Genomic DNA, 19,763 nt, shown 5'->3' with positions numbered 1-19,763 from the left:
TTTATACAATATCAACTTACTCTCAACTACTGCCCATCTAAAACAGCTTATTTTCAACTACTGTAATGTGTGTACATCTACAAAATAATCTAACCTTTATATAAACATTTCCTACAAGGTGATCACCGAGGTTGTCACACACATTCATCTCTTCTATCTCCCCATAGCGATCTTCGCATTCTACGAACACTTCTTCAAAGAAGTTGTCATAATGCTCTTGCATTTCTTCATCACTCACAGTAGCTGTAAGGACAGTGTCATGTCAACTATCAAACTAAAATAACATAAAACTATTAAGCTTTTCTGCTCATTCATACATCAATTGCCTTGGCAGAGGTTTTGGTTTATTTTTACCATTCTTCTTAATTCCGGCTTTCATGACTAAGTATAACTTTTGGAGACCATTCTTCATTCTTTTAAAAGCAAGGACTACTTACATGCACCACAACTATGATCAAACACATTAGGATTCTGGACAAAGGAAAACTCATAATGCACTTACCAGTTTTACTTTATCTATTTTAGATTCCAAATGATACTCCAAATTGTTGCATCTGACAATGAATGGTATGTTTTGCTAACATATTGTCAATAAACATCCCATATATTTACGGTAAACAATAAAGCAATGTTACTTCACTCCATGAGAGAGAGAGAGAGAGAGAGAGAGAGAGAGAGAGAGAGAGAGAGAGAGAGAGAGAGAGAGAGAGAGAGAGAGAGAGAACGAACGAACTTGATGAACAATAAGTTCATTTGCATGTTCAAATTAAAGAACTAAAATGCTTGTTAACTTTATTCTCTGTTTACGCAGTTCTTATTCTCTTATCAATAACAAAACATACAATGTAAGCCTATATGTAAACGATTTATTCTTCATTAAATCAACAGTTAAATGCTCATTTGATATCAATATAAACCTTAAATAGTCAGGAAGAGAAATATATGGTATAAAATAAACACTAAGACATATAAAGGTAGGCAATATTTGTCACAAAGTGCATTTTTAAGAAACATTTTTAAGCCACACTACTCACAAATGTCTATTAACTGGTTGCATACAATACAATACTTACAGTGAGACCCATCTGCAGATTTTGCTGAATTCTGGGGATTACAGTACAGGTTCAGTATCAGCACAGTCTGCAAAGTTAGGATACAATTAGGGATGCCCTACACAATGTTTACCAAGGCCTACATTTCCAAACCTTACAACTACAGCTGTTGCACAGACTAAAGTAAGCCGAAGATATTCCTTAGCCACACACAATTCCTAAATATCCCTCAAACTCCTTTCCCACAGGGATGGCTGGACCACAGCAAGCAATTGCAGACTTCCCAATCAATAACCATTCCAAGTCCTCAAGGGAAAATTTGCAATTAAATAGTAATTATCAGAAATGCACAAAAAACCATAGAAACTGCAATTCCACTAATAACATTTTCATATCTGGAAATGATATTTTTTCTTCCTCTCTTCCTACAAGCACAGCTTGAAAGGAACATGAATTCTCAAGGTTTATTTGGAAGAAAACAACCCTGAACAACCCATTATCAGATAGTCTGAGAACATTTCCAATACAAGAATTTCATGCTGATGAAAACCTGAAAAAACAATGCACATGGTGCCACCAAGCATGGTAATAATTTCTGCTTTCTTGTTCTGACACTAAATTCCACAAGTTTACCCAAAAGTCTGATAAATTGTAAAGAAGTAAAATATGAAATCACAAGTATAAATAATAAAGCGTGGTAAAATATGAAATCACAAGTATAAATAATAAAGCGTGGTACAGTACTATATATCAAATGAAATGATTTCCAATGAGTACACTATTTTGCCATCATGTGCTTATCATTCCTTTACATTGATCATATTACTGTAGTAAGAAAACTTACCCCGAGAAGTCATACCTAAGGTAAATCAGCAAGTTTGAAGTTACATATTATAGCGAGCAATATGAGAAAGGTAAAATAAAACCTATATTAAATTACATTATATGAAAAAATTAAAATAACCCACTATAAGTTCTATTACCTATAAAGTCTATAATGCACAGAGAAATCCCTACACATTATGATTTACCAGAGAATATTTTTTTGCATACATACAGAACTATTACTGTAAGCTCCATGATCCCTGAGCAGTCAGAATTAACATGTTAACACTTAGCTAAAGCATGTTATGAGTGACTTTTTAAGTGGGATTCACAATGAAGGGAAGAGAAAGGACAATTATGAATACTATATTTAAAATAATCTGTATGTTTTACCAATACAAACCTCTTACTTCACTTAAAACATAATCACTTATAGCAAAATTAGTTAGCTTAGATCAAGAAATCTTGGCTGAGGGTATCAACATGGTCAATGTGCAGACTTTTCACCCAGGGCTATTTGCATGGACAGTGGGAAATCAGGCTTTTAAGGAAGAGGAAATACAGTGGATAAGTAGTGCCATAAACAGTGGTGAGGTAGGCTCCAAACACACGCAAATAATTCAGAAAATATAATGTATTATGTAAAAAAACCATTACCCAAGCATGTGACAATGGCAATTCAAAAGTTACATCTCGTCCACATTTTAATTTTTCTCAGGAAGCCTTACAAGGAGAGTTATAAGTCCATGTGGCTTGCCTGACTGAGAAATGTACACATGGTGACTGAGCAGATAACCACACCCCTCATTCTCCTGAGTGCCTATCCCATCAACAAGGGGCACTGTCTATCTACTTTAAATGTCTTTTTACATCATTCCCAGCCTCGAGTGATGAAGCTACACATGGCCAAATCTGATGGGCTAGGATGACACTCCCATTCAATAAAAGGTTTGTATTCATAATATTAAAACTATAAATTTACTGCGTTCTTTCAATGGGTAAGTCTTTTATTTTTCTAACCTACTTACAATGTAACAGCTTTAAATGTTTCTGACTGATTGGAAACCCAAAAAACTGGTTGCAAGAACTTTAAATATTTTAAGAGCTACACCTTGTAAACTAACCATCTAGGATATTGTATACTCAGCTACGGTAGCAATATCAGACTTTTGGGAGTCACGGTATACTTCACAAATACTCACCATGAACAAAAAATACCTGTATTGTTTTGGACTCAGCCACCAAGTGTTCAAAGAATAAAAAAAGGAGTTTAAAGTTAGTTGCAGATGATGGTCTAAACAATCAAACTAAAATTCTTAAACCCTAACAGAGCTGGCCCAGAGGGTTTCTTCTCAGAGAATAAAATCTGTCTTGCATCACTGATGATAGCTTTGCTAAAAGCTTTATAATAGGATAATCTGAATACTGTACGTTGAAATTTCAGACATAATTTCTTTGGGGGAATTTTGTCCAAGACTTGTTATTTGCTGAAATTTTAGCATTCATACAAAACATGTTTTGATGTTAATTATTGTAATGTGTTCATGACAGAAAATGGATTATGTGGGGTAGACATCAGCCCTTTCAGACTCGAAACATCATCCTTTCCCAGACCTCAGATATGTCCTGGCTTCTACTGGAAGCTTCAGAGGAGGGGCCCTCAGTCAAACCAAGGTCCTTGGATTCCTCAAAAAAGCCTGGGAAGAAGCCCAATCTATAGAGTAACGGCTCCCAAGCTCCCCAGGGTAATATGACAGGGGCCTCTCTGCCAAACCAAGGACACTGGATTCCTTACAGAATACCCTAAAGGAGAGTTCAACGGTGTTGAGAGAGAATACTGTTTAGTGTTTATAATAATGATTTTAATTTGGATAAAAATTTAAAAAACCCACAACTTGGTTCCTGTTTCTTAAGATTCCTTGAAAACACTGGATCCATTATGCCAGTTGTTCTATTTGAGGCTGGCATTGGAATTAATTTCACATCCAAGGAGCCAAATCGATCCAAAATGGCCTCAAAACACATTGTCCTATGAATCCAAGGCCATTCAAGAATCACTGAAAACAGCTGGGTCATGTTCCTTTTTTTCAGTATTAAAGTAAATTAATATTGCTATTTGAGGGCAATCCTATGGGGAATCCAGAGGAAGCATTGGTTCTTGGTCTGGCAATGGGTTCTTTTAAGTACCTCCCAGGGGAGCCAGGAGACCACTGAAAGTATCTCTTCCTGGGCTTTGCTGGGAACCAGAGAACTAGGTTTGACTGATGGTCCCTCTTTCAGACCTTCCTACAGAAAACCTGCATATTTCAGGGGTTGAGAAAGCAATGATAAGTTTATCAGGTGTGCCCAATTCTTAGAGAGGATATCACTTCTATATGTCCCTTTTTGTATTGATGGTTGTTATTACTCTACTGTGGGTTTAATCTACTTTAATGTTGTTTTCATTTAATTCTTCCACATATCCTGCCATTTATTCTTCATTTTGGCTTCAGCAATGTCATACTATTTATGCGGCTTTTATTTTTCCTACTCACTGCAGTTGCAGACTGGGCTACTTTATCTGCTGCTTCAGTTCCTTTTAAATACTACACAAGCATGGATCCAGTAGTTCAAATTCATATCTGCTTCATCAAAGATGATGATGTAGTTAAATGTGGGCTAGCCTAACTCTGAGAATACTCACCTGGAGGAATGTTGGAAGCTATCCTCCCTTCAAGAAGGGCTCTACAGTTCTAAGTTACTAGTTATGGTGCAAAATAAAATGTGTAAGTAAAATAAGGGGATTTGCCATTGCATGAACACACCTAATACTACATGATATTGTTCTGTTTTGTGAAAAAAAAATCAGCAACAATCTTCAAACTGCAAAGAAGAGTCACAGTTTGCATAAAAATAAATATCAATAGTTTTACTAATTATTGTACTTACATTCAATAAATAACCCTACAACTAAAAAAGTATTATCCAATTTAACTCTGCCTCACCTTACAGCTATTCAAACTGGGCTATCATTAAAGATCTAATGTCACACGCAAACACTACAGTATACTTTAATCCCTCTGAACAGAAAATAACCTTTTAACTGAATACTTTCACAACTCACCATGCTAATAATAATAATAAAGAAGGAGTTTCACAAAGTCTACTAGCTGTAAAATTTCTTTTGCATTTTTTCACTAACTAGTGCTATAGACTTATATTTATTAAACACCAGTGTTTCAGTCCTTGGCTAATACTGTACAAGGTACAACAGACTAATAAAAACTATTAGTAATCATCCCTACTGCCTGATTAACCACTAAAACAAATTAGCAGATACCCACATAAAAAATACAGGAAATAAAGATCCTATATGAGTTATAAGATAGCTGTGTTTTTTCCAACAATGCACATTTGGGTAAAGCTTGAGAACTGCCACAAAAACTCATCTGTGTGGGGCAAAATACTCTGACAGGCTGCCACTTTTCATATTAATAAAGAATGTTTTGGCACTCACAGGCAAATACTGTATATATAAGCATAAAACTTACAATGCTGACGTGGTTGTGATTCTTAGGCAACACATACTATTAAAAATATGTATGGACAAAAATGCAAATGAAATTTACTTTAAGAAGTAAATTTTAGTGTAAGGAATACTGTAAAATTCATAAGCAATGTACTGTGTATTATCTGTAACCATTTTAGGCCTTGTTAATGCATTAAACATTTTGTTATATGTTCACTTTTTATTATGAAGCCTTTTACTAAAAATGACATTTTTATGATAAAATACTGTAAAGCTATATACTGTATATATATACTTACCAAGTAATTACATAGCTATTGGTTCCCTAACCTATGGCAGCTTAAAAATTCAAAATTCGCGCTGTGGCGCTACTATCATTAGTGTGTAGGTGACAAGGTCCCGCCCACCATCCAGGACTCGAGGAAACAACCCAGCGGAGAGCTCAATTTGTTTCATGCTCTAATGTCCATGCAAGGGGAGGAGGGCGGGCTCTGATCATGTAATTGCTTAGTAAGCATATATAAAATTTTATTTTATCATAAAAATGTCATTTTTATATAAGTAACTTACCAAGTAATTACATAGCTGATTCCACATTATTAGGAGGTGGGAAAGAGCATGGACATATTCTACTCCAAAGCATTAAGTAAGTAAGGAATTTGAAATAGAAAGGTTGCTAACATTGAATAAATGTTTGTTGTTTCCTTACCTGTTGAGAGAGCTGCTGCAGGTAGGTACTGACTCTGGTTGGCGCTTCTCTCAACTTATATTGGACGTGGCAGTGTAGCCAAGGGTCGCCTCTACATTAGTGGGAACTTTGCAGCAGAGGAAGTACACTATATGCTGACATAGTTTTAAAAGGTGCCCTTGCCCTGGGTGAAGACCAGAATACAAAATGACAACACTATCACCTACACCACAGAATGAAACCATAACCCAACCATTACCAATAAAACAAACGAAACTGGTGGGTACTCCAGGTACAGTGTACCCCCGGGGCTTCCCTTGACTCAAAACCTTAAGTCAAGGCGAGTGATAGCAAAGGAACGGAGAGTTTCCCTATGCTTCCTCTCCCAGCACCATGCCAGCCACGGATAAAGGTCCTAAAGTGTTACAATTTTCATACACGGTTTCTACGTCCTTGAGGTAGTGTGAGGTGAAAATGGACCTGCATCTCCAGAATGTCGACTGTAGGATCGTGGAAAGAGACAAGTTGTGTTTAAAAGCAAGGGAAGTTGTGACCGCCCTAATTTCGTGAGCCTTAACCTTAAGTAATGGAAAGGCTTCTTCCTGGATCTGAGAGTGGGCTTCTAATATTAACTCTCTCAGAGAAAAGGATATGGCATTTTTGGAAAGTGGGCAAACTGGGGTTTCTTACAGAGCACCAGAGGTTGCTTGAAGGTCCTCTAATCTTTTCTGTCCTCTGAAGATAGTACCTGAGACATCTCACTGGACAGAGGAGTCTTTCTTCTTCCTCATGTCCTAAGATATCCATAAGGTTCTCGATGACGAAGGATCTAGGCTAGGGTTTAGAAGGGTCCTTGTTCTTTGTGAGGAAGCCAAGAGAAAGAGAGCAGACTGCGTCCTCTTGTGGAAAATCTATTCTCTTGTCTATTGACTGTAACTCGCTAATATGTTTGGTAGTAGCGAGAGCCACTAAAAAGAGAGTCTTTTTTGTGAGATTCCTGAGAGAAACAGAATAAAAAGGTTCGAACTGAGAACCTGAAAGCCACTTCAGTACAACGTCTAAGTTCCAAGAGACGCTGGAAAGCACTTTCTTTCTTGGACGTATCGAATGATTTGATCAAGTCGCTGATATCTTGATTACAAGACAGATCCATTCCTCTGTGCTTAAAGACTGAGCTGAGCATCGACCTATATCCTTTGATGGTAGAGGTCGATCGCTTCCTGACGGACTTTAGGAATATCAAAAAGTCGGCTATTTGACTTATAGATGTCTCAGAAGAAGAGACATTATGGCAGCTGCACCACCTTCTGAAGACTGCCCATTTTGATTGGTAGAGCTTTATAGAAGAAGCTCATCTGCATCTCACAAATGCCTCTGCAGCCTGTCTTAAAAAACCTTTTGCTCTGACGAGGCGCTTGATAGTCTGAAGCCTGTCAGGGCCAGAGCGCATAACCCTTGGTGGAATCTGAGAAAGTGGGGTTGTCTGAGCAGAGACCGTTTTTGTGGAAGGAGTCTTGGGTAATCTACCAGGAGTCGAATCAAGTCTGGAAACCATTCCTCGTTTGGCCAAAATGGGGCTACTATGGTCCTGGAGGTGTTCTGATGCGTCGACAGCTTGTTGATTACTTCCCTGATCATTCCTAAGGGAGGGAAGGCGTACACATCTAAGTCTGTCCAGTCCAAAAGCATGGCGTCCGTGCTCCATGCTTGAGGATCCGGGACTGGAGAGCAAAGAGGGGAAGACGGTGGTTTCTCGACATTGCGAAAAGATCCACTGTGGGCTTGCCCCACAATTTCCACAAGTTGTTGCAGACTATCAGATCTAAGGTCCATTCTGTTGGAAGGACCTGTTTGAGGCGGCTTAATTCGTCCGCAATCACGTTCACTCTCCCTTGAATGAACCGGGTGACAAGAGTGACTTGGTTCTCCTCCGCCCACAGAAGGAGATCCCTTGCCGTCTTGTACAGAGAGAAGGAATGAGTGGCCCCGTTTGCCAAGGTAAGCAAGTGCCGTGGTGTTGTCCGTGTGTACTACAATCTTCTTGCTGCGGACCAGATCCGAGAAGGACTGAAGGCCCATGCAAATACCTCTCAGTTCCCTTACGTTGATGTGATAATTCTTTTGTACCATAGTCCATGTCCCGGAGACTTCCTGGCCGTCCAGAAAGGCACCCCAGCCTAGGTCGGAGGCATCTGAATAAAATAGAAGGTCTGGGTGCACTGGGAGAAGGGATTTCCCTTCCTGAAGATCCTCTTTGATTTTCGACGTAATTGGGAAGATGAAAGAATCTGGTTGGGTCTTTCCGCACCAGTTCGCTTTGAGGAAAAACTGAAGGGGTCTCATGTGCAGTCTGCCTAACTTTACAAACTGCTCTACTGAAGCGAGGGTCCCCAGAGGACTCATCTAATGCACTGCTGAGCAGGAAGGAAGAGCAAAGAACTGACTGACAGTCTGAAGGCAGTTCTCGACTCTTCAGGGTGACAGAAAAGCCCGAAAAGTCCGAGAGTTCAGTATCATCCCTAAACAGGGAATCTACCGTGTTGGCGTCAGAAGGGATTTCTTTTTGTTTATGAGAATGCCTAACTCCTGTGTCAGGCAAAGAGTTCCTCTCAAGTCCTCCGCGCACTTTTCCTCCGACAACGAGTGGAAAAGCCAATCGTCTAGATATAAGCTGATGTTGATTCCCAGAAGGTGAAGCCAATTCCCCGGAGAGACAAGGATTCGTGTGAAACTTGAGGAGCCTTCAATAAGCCGAAGTATAGGGCCCGGAACTGTAGTATCCTGTCCTGAAAAACGAAGCATAGAAATTTTCGTGAGTCTGGATGAACTGGGACATGAAAATAAATATGCATCCTGCATATCCAGGGTGACCATCCAGTCCCCCTGTTGTACTGAGGAAATGACTGAGCGAACGGTCTCCATATAGAACTTCGTCTTCAGTACGAACACATTCAAGGCGCTGACATCCAGAACTGGCCTCCAGCCCCCCCGAGGCCTTCAGAATCACGAAAAGGCGATTGTACAAACATTCTGAGAGGGGATCTAGCACTTCTTCCACTGCTCCTTTGGAAAGCAGGGATTCAACTTCCTGAGATAGGGCCAAAAACTTCATGGAACCTTTTGAATGTGCTGTTAAGACGATTGGAGATGTAACTAAAGGAGTAGTTTTTACGAAAGGAATGGAGTAGCCCTCCTGGAGAACCTTGATCACCCAGGGATCTGCTCCTCTGCTCTCCCATTCTTTCCAATAAAGTAGAAGTCTGGCTCTTACCTGGGTGTGGAGGACTAACTTCTCACTTCTTGGGGTTGGATTTGAAGGAAGACCTCTTAATGGACTTCGTAAGAGGTCACAAGTTTGATCTAGGTCGTGGCTGGGTCTTAGCTTTCCCTCCAAGAAAGGGCTGAGACTGTAGAGGGGAGAGTGATCTTGATGTGGAAGGCACAGGCTCCTTCAGATGTCTAGTGGACTGTGCCAACAAGTCAGTGGTAGACTTACTCTGCAAGTCCGAAAGAATCTCCTTCACTGTGTTTTGAGGAAAGAGGCGAGACCTGTCTAAAGGAGCGAATAGTAGAACTGACTTCTGAGTTGGCGAGACTCCTTTCGAGGTGAACGAACACCAGAGCTCCCTCTTCTTAAGGACACCTATAGAAAATAGGGAGGCGAGTTCTAAAGAGCCATCTCTAATTGCTCTGTCTGAGCATGAAAGGGCTCCTAGCCAATTGGAGGCAAAATCTTCAGCTAGCTCAGGACAGTCTTCAATCTTCCTCGCTAGCACCCCGCTGGCCCAATCAAGGAAACTAAATATCTCAAACACCTAAAAAATATTCTTGATAAGGTGATCTAGTTCAGCTGAGGAAAACATTACCTTGGCCAACGAAAAGGCCATTCTACGAGTCGAATCCACCAGAACAGAGAAGTTCCCTTGGGAGGAGGCAGAAACTCCCAAGGAGCAAGCTTCCCTGGTGGCATAGTAAGAGTACCTTATCTTAAAAAATTTGCTGGGCGGAAAAGCGAATGTTGCTTTGCCCTGTTCTCTCTTAGCGGCCGGCCAGACATGAACTTCTTTGAGAGCCTTCTTCGAGGAGGAGGAAAGAACTAGCTTGGGTAATCTGGTACCTTCTGACAAATGCTTTTTCATGAGGAAGGTAGAAGCTGGAGAAGTAGGCAAAGCAGGCACGAAGAAATCAGGGAAATTATCCAGGAGGAAATGCAGAAGAGATGAGTAAGCAGAAGAGGGAACTGTATCCTGAACAATCTCTTCCTCCTCTGAAGAGATAGGAGGCAATGATTTATCCTTGGAATTTTGAGCAGAAGAGGATTTCTTCAAAAAACCCATAAGCTCAGTCAATTGGCACTTGAGTGGGGCTAAAGAATCTTCCTGAACTGATGAGGAAGAAGGATTAACAGAAGAAGGAGCGTGGGCTCCAGAAGCAGAAGCTGGGAGTTCAGCTGTTGGCGTTGGAAGTTCGGGAGTTGGCGCTGGGTGCTCTAGAGCCGAAGTCTGCACGAGACGGCGGGCACCAGGCACTCATCAGCGGAAGTCTGGCACAAGATGGTGGGTGCCAGGCGCTCATCAGCAGAAGTCTGGCGCGAGTCGGTGGGGGCTAGGCGCTCAGAAGAAGTCAGGCGCTTAGAATGCTTATAGCGCTCAGGACTGTCTCTGAACAAATGACGACGATGAGCCGGAGAATCAGGCTGGACTTGAAAACTGCAGGAAGGCTGTGAGCTAGTCTCCCTGTACCTCTTGACAGCCAGGGGAGAAGTGTCGCCAAGATCCGTATATCTCTTGAGCCGGCATGAAGAAGTAGAGTAGCAATATGGGAGCTTCTTGCGCGGACTGGAAGATTCCGAATCTGAAGAAAGTAGATGCAAAGGAATTCCTTTCCAATGGCGTTTAGTTGAAGCCTGGGAGCAAACGACAGGCTCAACAGAGGAGAGGCCACTGCCCGTGGGCAAACCCCACCAGCCTCCCTTGGACCTCCAGTATGTCTTCTCCCCGGTGCGGGGGAGAGGGACAGTGACCTTCGTCTAGGAGCATTGGTGGGAGAGACAGCCACCTCCTCAACATTCATACCACTCTCACTTCTCACTGCATTGTCAAAATTCACATTTTTTTCCCATTAGAGACTTAATAGCTGATCCCATTTCCATATTAGATGTATTAGATAGTATACTAAATTTCTGATCGAACCTTCATTCGAGGCTGGCAATGGCACTAAAAGTGGAATCATGGGAACCTGGAACAGGAGTGGATGGTAAAGTACGAGGACTAGGATAGGAGAAGGAGGAGGAGTTGGAGGAGTGGTATTTCTATCATCCCCTACATTACCCAAAGGAATGGAATCTGCATTGGCCCCATTTTCAGCTCTAATGGCTGCTTTCCTCTTCCTATCTCTTTCTAATTTCTCTAGCTGAGATTTCAAGGTTTTCCATTTCTTATCCTCCCAACCCTGACACCCTATGCTAGTATTATCCTTACTACATTCTTGCTCCCTAAATTTAATGCATTTTGTATTAGAATAGTACGAAAGCTTAGTTAGCCTAGTTCTACAACCCTCAGAACAAAAGTGAATAATGGATGAAGTGGAATCCGACATCGTTAAGTAAAGTCTTGAACAACAATTCAACAATGATAGTAAGCCACAAAGCAATAAATTCTGAATACTTCACCAAATTCGTGCATAGAAAAAGCCAAAAAGCGAAGAAGCAGCTGCATGAAAACTTCCGATGTTGACCGGAAGCCGGCAGGAAACGAATTGAGCCCTCCGCTGGGTTGTCTCAAGTCCCGGATAGTGGGCGGGACCTTGTCACCTACACACTGATGATAGTAGTGGCCCAGCACAAATTTTTAATTTTTAAGCTGCCATAGGTTAGGGAACCAATAGCTATGTAATTACTTGGTAAGTTACTTGAATAGGGTATTTTTTTTTTATTAAACATTTTTTCTGAGAAAAATTACCAAATAACAAAAACTGTAAGCACATAATAAGCGAATGCTATGAGAAATAATATAATACTTTAAAATATTGATACCTCACACCAAACTGTGTACATACAACTCTGTACAAGAAAAAATATGCAAGCTGTGAGTGAACTGTAAGTATGAATATTTACAGGGTATTAACTACATGAATATAGTATATAGACTTATTATGCAAGGCACTTCACAGATACTGTTGTTGTTTTGCAACAAGCTCATCACTCACATATTGCCACATTTATGATCTTTGAATGTCCCATACACACACACACACATACACACACACACACACACATTGCAGTCTTTTGTTTAACACAGAAAGAGTGCAAATAGTCCAGCATATGTGACCCCCTAGATCCACAGGTCCAAAGCAGTCAAATGCCTCACTTTTCATGTGTCTGCAGTAGTATCAACAGCTTCTCAAAATTCCATAAACTTGGATATCCAACAAAGCTATCTAAAAAAAAATAACACATAATTAAACCAATGAATTATACCATTTAACTTCTTTTCATCATCACTTTCACCTTATTTCATCCAGTTGATAAGTAAAAACTAAAGCATCCACAGAGATGTAGACTGTCTAGGTTATTTGCCACTAGGACCTCATCTTGCGAAAAATAGTGCTTCATGCTTTCCAGATTCATGCACACCTTGTTTTATACAACTCCGTGCTTCTCTGAGAGTTCTGAATTCCATGCTCCAACAGGTCACAATCTGTTAATTCTGGGGTATTCACCACATCGAACCTCCCATTCTTTATTGCTATATAATTGATGGGTTTGTGGTACAACAAACAACTTTATCTTCCTAGATAAAAAGGTAATTTTCTCAAACTTACCCATAACTTAAATAAAAAATATCCTCCTCCCAGCCCCTCTGATTTTTTCAAGATCACATTACTATTATCATTATTAAGTAGTTTAACCAGAAGACGACATGAAAGGTAAGAGTGTCGCCTGCTGTGCACTTGTGGATAAAGAGGGTGCAAGTGCTGAACCACTCTTCTTTTTGTCAGGAAAAAAAAAAAAGCATTGTCTGGGAGATTCAAAGACCACAAACATGTTGAGACGGGTGATGGGTTTGCAGGAAAAAATGTTTCATAATTAAATTGTATGCTTAATAGGATTAAGAAATTATTTGTTTAGGTAAAAAAAAAAGGACACATTTATAACTACAACAATACCTTTGAAATGACTAAAGTTTAAGAGTATAGGAGGTTGACAAGTTTGAAGTAAGCTGTAAAACAGTCAAGTGTGATAGCTTTAAAGCAGTAGTAAAAAAAGATATATGCTCTACAATAATGTATACGTGAATACATAAGAATACTTTGCATTAGCAAACATAATGTTGCAAAAGACATTAAACCTAATCTAAAGTTTGTGTTAATGAAAAAAACAGTTGTACTTTAACTAATAGGGAAAAGTCATGTTAGGAAGAATTGAAGCCTCAATCCCAGCCATCACCTTAATAGCATGTTGAAGAGTTAAGGCTTGAGAATGGAAAATGTAATTAATTTCCATCAGAAGAAAATAGTGAACAATGACAAAGAATGACATATAACATATATTACAAAGAAAGAGTAATGCATTAGAATAAAGTAATGAGTAAGCAAAATGACTAAAAAACCAAAGAAAAGGGAGACCACTGTAGACAGCTAATTCTTGTTAGTTTCAAATCTGTGTAAGGTAAAACTAAAATTTCTGAGAACTTGCTGAGTAGCCCTGCAGATGTTCACACTAAGCAAACAGAATTCTGAAAAATGAAATGCCAACTCAGTGTTTCCCAATAAGTTATAAAAACATGGAAATTATTACTGCTACTGTTATTAAACAACAGTTTAACCACATCATCAAGTCAGATTGTCCAAACTCTTATAGGTTGACCTGATGGATTTGTTCTTAGTGGTAAAAAACTAAAAGGAAAGTGGACAGCCAGGTAAGCAGAAGTTGCATTCCAAGAAGGCACAGTATAGATTCACAGAGTCACAAAAAAAAGGGACCAACTTTCAGAGAAGGATCTACCTGATAAAGGTTGTATCAATCACAAAAATGCAAAGCTATTTTTGTAAAGGTTACACCTATAACAAGCAGTCTAAGCTAAATGTGAAAGGGTTATACTGTACATATATAATTTGAACCTCAGCCAGACAATCTATTTCACCATTAATTAAATAAAAGATTCAATAGCTGGCATGAGAGGATTTGAAGTCTGTACTGATTATTAATTACCTATAAGAAACATACTGGATATAAATTCTAAGTTGCACTGCAACACATATAATGGATAGTTAACACAAGTAATTCATTGTAAAAAAAAAAGGGAAAAAGATGTCATTTAAGAAAACAAATGGAAAGTCAATTTATAAAAGCAAGAAACACATGATGGGTCTATGACCTAAACACCATCATCTATGAAGTACAAGACACAATATATCCTATGAAAGGAAAATGCATGCCAAACTGCTTAAATTACTTCCATTTCTAATCAACAATAACCAAACAATAAGTTACAGTTCTATCAACACCTGCAACTGCACAATGACAGCTGCTCTTTCAAAACTCCTGTGCTATATATGTGTTATAATTTTCTTTACTGAAAGGACCATGAAATTCTTGACATATAAAGATTTAAAAAAAGCACCCAAATCACCATCCATTCTCTCTAAACATGATAATGCATTAGAGAGGTTCATTATTCACTCTCAACATGGTAATGTATTAGATGTGTTCATTACATCAACTAAGATGAAACCACTGAATCCATATTCATCATCATGAGAGGCTAAGCAAAGGCATTGTGAGACTGGTCTGCTTGCACTGGAACGAGGAGACAGGTACTACAAATAGGTTCACTGGATAAGAACACCAAAATTCCTTATTAAGTGGTTTTCTCACTTATTTTTTCATGCAATTAATAACAAAATGAAACTATTCACTTATATAAGAGAACAGCTCAAGAAAAAGGCACAGTATTCTCAATTTTTACTTAATAAAATTATTTTAGCAGAGAGAGAGATTAATTTCCTATTGAAACCATAGCAACATGGGCAATGTACTGACCATTTCTAGTTACTCTGAACCTGGTTTACAATTTTGCCATTATCATATATTTCAGTAACCTTAAGATATATAAAATAGAATGCGAAATTCTAAATAATCTGAAACTTACGTAAACACAAAACTCTTACTTTACTAATACTTTACTGAACTGTTCAGTACAGATTTATAATCAACAGGCAAAAGTCATCTCTAGTCTTCCTCTCTGAAGGGTAACCTCATTAAAGGAAGGCTACTCACAACAACACTGCAAGCTCTAAGCTGATGCAGATGTGGGAAAACAGTAACAATGCTTTATTATCATCATCATGAAGTATTTTCACTAAATCATCAAGTCACAATTAGACAATCAAAACATTATCTGTGGTGCATCACTATATTGTGATCGGAAATAATGAGTAAAAGGCCACACTAATGTAAATGAGAGACTGTACTTTTCCAAAATACAAAAAGGATAAAACAGGGGAGCTTTCGACTGTTTGCACAACGGTCCTCTTCGTACAGTCTCTCATTTACATTAGTGTGGCCTTTTACTCATTAATCAAAACACTGGTCTCCAACAAAGGAGCTGACAAGAGAGAACTACCAACAAACTAACAAGATTGTATCTATAAAACTTAACTATTATTTTACATATTGTGTATCAATACAAGGTAAAATGCTCCATATGCATTTCACCCATGCTGACTTGCAATTTTGATAGGAGGCAATATTTTTGCACTTTATCATCACTGATACCAGGTAAAATGGAAGGAAGAAAGTGACAGGGTGATATGGAAACTGTTAAAAATTGTTCTCTCATCTAGTCCTAACTCCAAAAATAAATAATGATAATGAAGTACTGATAACAGCAATGAGATATAATACAGGAGAATGGCACTCTACACCAAATCACAGAAGAGGCTAACAGAAACTCAAGATAATGTCCTGACCTTTGTCAAATGAATTCCAGTTATCAGTGACTGAAACAATTTCTACCCACCAAGAACTGAAGCGTCTAGCAATTCTTTTTATGACATACTTATTGATATGAAGAAAGCTTGATCACCTGGTCAACAGGCAGTGTATTCTCAAGGTCAGTCTAAAGTAAAGCAAAGTGATGCGCAGCCCTCAAAACTGAAACCAGGTAAGGTTGAAATGGCAATGGGTCCCACTTCCTTGAGAGACTAAACAGTAAATGGCTTCTTGCTTTCAAGACCAACATGAGTAGGGCAAAGACCGATAACAAATATTTGAAAAGATTAATTTCAGCTACCAGGGCAAGGATGTTGCAGCCACTGCTGGAAGAATCAAAAGTTCAAGACTGAAGCTGGAAGACTATGATCTGGTCCTAAAATTCAATCAACTGTCAGATTAATACTTTTGTTTTTGTGATCCATGATAAAATTGCATTATAACCTTGAGTGTCAACAAAAAGGCCTTGCATCCCTGGTATAGTTTGCTGTCTAAAAATGACTGAAGTCCACAAAGACTCTGTGATAAGGAATGAAGAATGCAATACACTGTCTGTCAAAGGAATCATCAACACTTGGGGGCAGCTCCTGTTGTGATGGACAGTTAAATAAGTGGTGATGTAACTGAAGGATCATACCATGTCAAACACTGATGTCTAGACGGTTCAGAAGAAACAAGCCTACAGGTTCTCATAGCACTGGAACTTACTTTTTGTTGGCATTTTAAGGATCAAGCAAACGTAACACGGTGTCAGCTGTGTTGATGGGGGATGGTTATCAGAAATTCACAAAAATTATATACTGTACAGACATAATTTTATGAGTAAAAAGTACTGCTCATGCTCACTGCAACTATGTTTGTTCACATCGAATACTATGCCATTTGGGGAGATTCTCCATTCTAGGACAAAATTGTTAAGTTCCTTTCATAGCTACCTATATCTATTAAAGGACCTTGGGTGGGCATGCTTGATAGTGTTATTCTTATTATATTATTATTTATTATAATTAACTTTGGCAACTTCCAGGTTTGTGTATCTAGGAAAAATGCAAATAATCTCGAAATTCTGCCTTTTTTCCTCCTTTTATAAGAAAATTTAGCCTTTAGGTGGGAGGAATTATCTAGATATCACAACTGATGTTGATCTCATGCCCATACATGTCTCCTTCCCTGTCATGTTAGCAATCAGAGGAAGTTTAACCCCTGTAACTTCCTGTTCATCTCAGCATGCACAATGTCCAGGATGACAGGGGTCCTACACGTAAGTGTAGCTTATTGTGACCTCACTCTATCCAAAAGGACTTACATTCCCTTGTAATAGAGGACGGCCAGCTTAGAAGGTAGAATATTTACCAATCACCTGTTATAAGAAATATGGAGGCACTAACAGGGATAATTTGCAACACCTTCCCTTTGTAAAACAACGAGCATAAAGCACACAAAAAACCAAACCGTATATTAAGAAAATACAGTAACAATCATAGCCAAATGAAAATAAAGTTGTGAAAAAGAAAAAAAATCAGGGTGACAAACTGCCCAACAATTTCAATAAACAAAAGAACTTGTATTTCATTCCATGTACACAAAAACTAAAAGATTCATTATATGGTGTGTCATTAATTGCAAGGTGCAAAAGAAAACTTGCTGTTCTCTGTAATTGTATAACATGCCCAATGGATGAAGTTACAGAATTCAAACAATGATAGCACCCTCAACTTTCATAAACTAGCACCACAACTTTTTCTATTAAACCACAAGATTTCTATTGCATATTGAGGACACTATTCTCATCAAACATTGCACCAAACAGAGCAGTATAGTATCAGCAAAATAATTTGTTTGTAAAATAAATGGACATGGTTTTGCATTGTATGGCTATTTTAGGTTCAGATAAAAAATAAAAATTATAGCTTATCACCTCTTTAGACAATATGGTATTTTGATATTCATTTTCAGAATTACCTGTAGAAACTGTTTCATGGGATGCCAGGAAAACTGACTTTGCATTGTATGGCTATTTTAGGTTCTGATAAATAAATAAAAATTATAGCTTACCAACTCTTTAGACAATGATGGTATTTTGATATTCTTTTTGGAATTACCTGTAGAAACTGTCTCATGGGAAGCCAAGAAAACTGATACAGCATAAATCAAGTTGTTTTTGCATAGCCTCATCTTATAAAATGTTACTTCTGGAACTACAGTAACATACATCTTTCCTAAAAATGCATCAAAAGACAAAACAACCAGTATTACATCACCATCACCTATAAGTGGTGCTATATTAAAAAAATTTCACAAGTGTTTAAAGTGTTAAAAGAATAAACTGACATCACTTACCTTCTACAGAACACAACCTACCTTCTTTGGGCTAATAAATCTTCAAACACCGAGTTATAACTTATTCTTTTGTCGAAAAGGTACAAACAAAAACTTACTCTCAGAAGACATCTCACAGTGAGAAGGACAAGATACCTTAAGAGACCAAATTTCCTGAAACAATTTAGTAACCAAGCTGATACTCTACTACTGCACAATAGTACAGCAATGTAGTTCCTCTTACAGGCAAGTACATTTGTACTTTCATAACCATTAAACTGTCACAAGTTGCTATTAATGTGTGTGATGCATTACATCATGCCTTGAACCTAATTAACATGGCAGAAGTGAAGACATGTACTCTGGCTTCCATCTCCATCCAAAGAAGCAACACAAACTTGAGGAAATGTGATGGAAAACTACCTTTTTTTTTACCTTTTGCCTATTAGCTGGAAGAGGGGTTGAATATAATACCCGGAACACACTGTAAACAAACATGTTATGTAAAATTTGCATACAGCAATAACGTATTCTTTTTATCTTAGCAAGTAATCATATATCTATTTATCAGAAAACATGACAGAACCATAGGTTTGCCTGGAGTAAGAAGAAAAAACAAAGCATGAGGGATAGTATAATGAGAAACCATAATGTTCACATTCAAATGAAACTTAACAAATTAGAGATAACTATATTCAAGGGAACACCCCTTTGTGCCCATTCCAGATCTCAGATGCTAAATAGGTTTACAGGGGCATTGAATTTTATTTCTTGACAGAAAACTACTTCATGTACTGATCTATGATACAGCAGCACACTTTGGTATATTTAAGCTGTATATAACAAATAAACAGAAAAAAAACTATAAGATGAACAATATGATGAATATCCAGGATGTAGGATGAATGGTAATAACAAAGTCATACTAACCCATCTCACGTTCTACCCAGTGAATGTGCGTAATTGTAGTTCTTTGCTGGTTTGGTATGATAACCTGGGCTCAGAGTGATCATACTTGGCTAGATAAAAAGACAAAGATACAACTGAGTGGGTCACACACACAAGAGGCCACTTGTTCCCCAATACCCACCACACCAACCAATCAACCCACCTCCAGACAGGAGGACTAATTTACGGTACCATCGGCCAAACACTACCTCAACTTCGTATACTTTAAAAAGACAGTATCTTTCAGGTGAAAGCAAATCAAAAGATATTTTCACATGACCAAACAATCACTACTGCAAAGTAGATAATATCAATGATGTGTGTGACCAAAGCCATCTACAGCTTGTGAAGCCACACTTCATACAGTAAGTGCTTTAACAGTTAAGAATGTATGCTATACAAACATTTGATTATTAAAATTCAGAAATG

At 38.4% G+C, this 19,763-nt stretch overlaps 1 protein-coding gene across 1 annotated transcript in view; it reads right to left on the bottom strand.

Annotated features, from left to right (window-relative positions):
* LOC136847112 (splicing factor U2AF 26 kDa subunit-like) overlaps positions 1–19,763 on the bottom strand; it is a 64,793-nt gene that overhangs the window by 41,283 nt on the left and 3,747 nt on the right. The window contains exons 3-4 of the mRNA XM_067118446.1: positions 1,074–1,140; positions 95–243 (exon numbers count right to left, since the gene is read on the bottom strand). Coding sequence (XP_066974547.1) covers positions 95–243; positions 1,074–1,140 — 216 coding nt within the window. The remainder of the gene's footprint in view (positions 1–94; positions 244–1,073; positions 1,141–19,763) is intronic.

The sequence above is a fragment of the Macrobrachium rosenbergii genome, chromosome 16 (assembly GCF_040412425.1).
Source record: "Macrobrachium rosenbergii isolate ZJJX-2024 chromosome 16, ASM4041242v1, whole genome shotgun sequence".
Classification (NCBI taxonomy): Eukaryota; Metazoa; Arthropoda; class Malacostraca; order Decapoda; family Palaemonidae; genus Macrobrachium; species Macrobrachium rosenbergii.
Note: the sequence above shows the minus strand (reverse complement) of the source record. Positions and strands in the feature narration are given on the sequence as shown.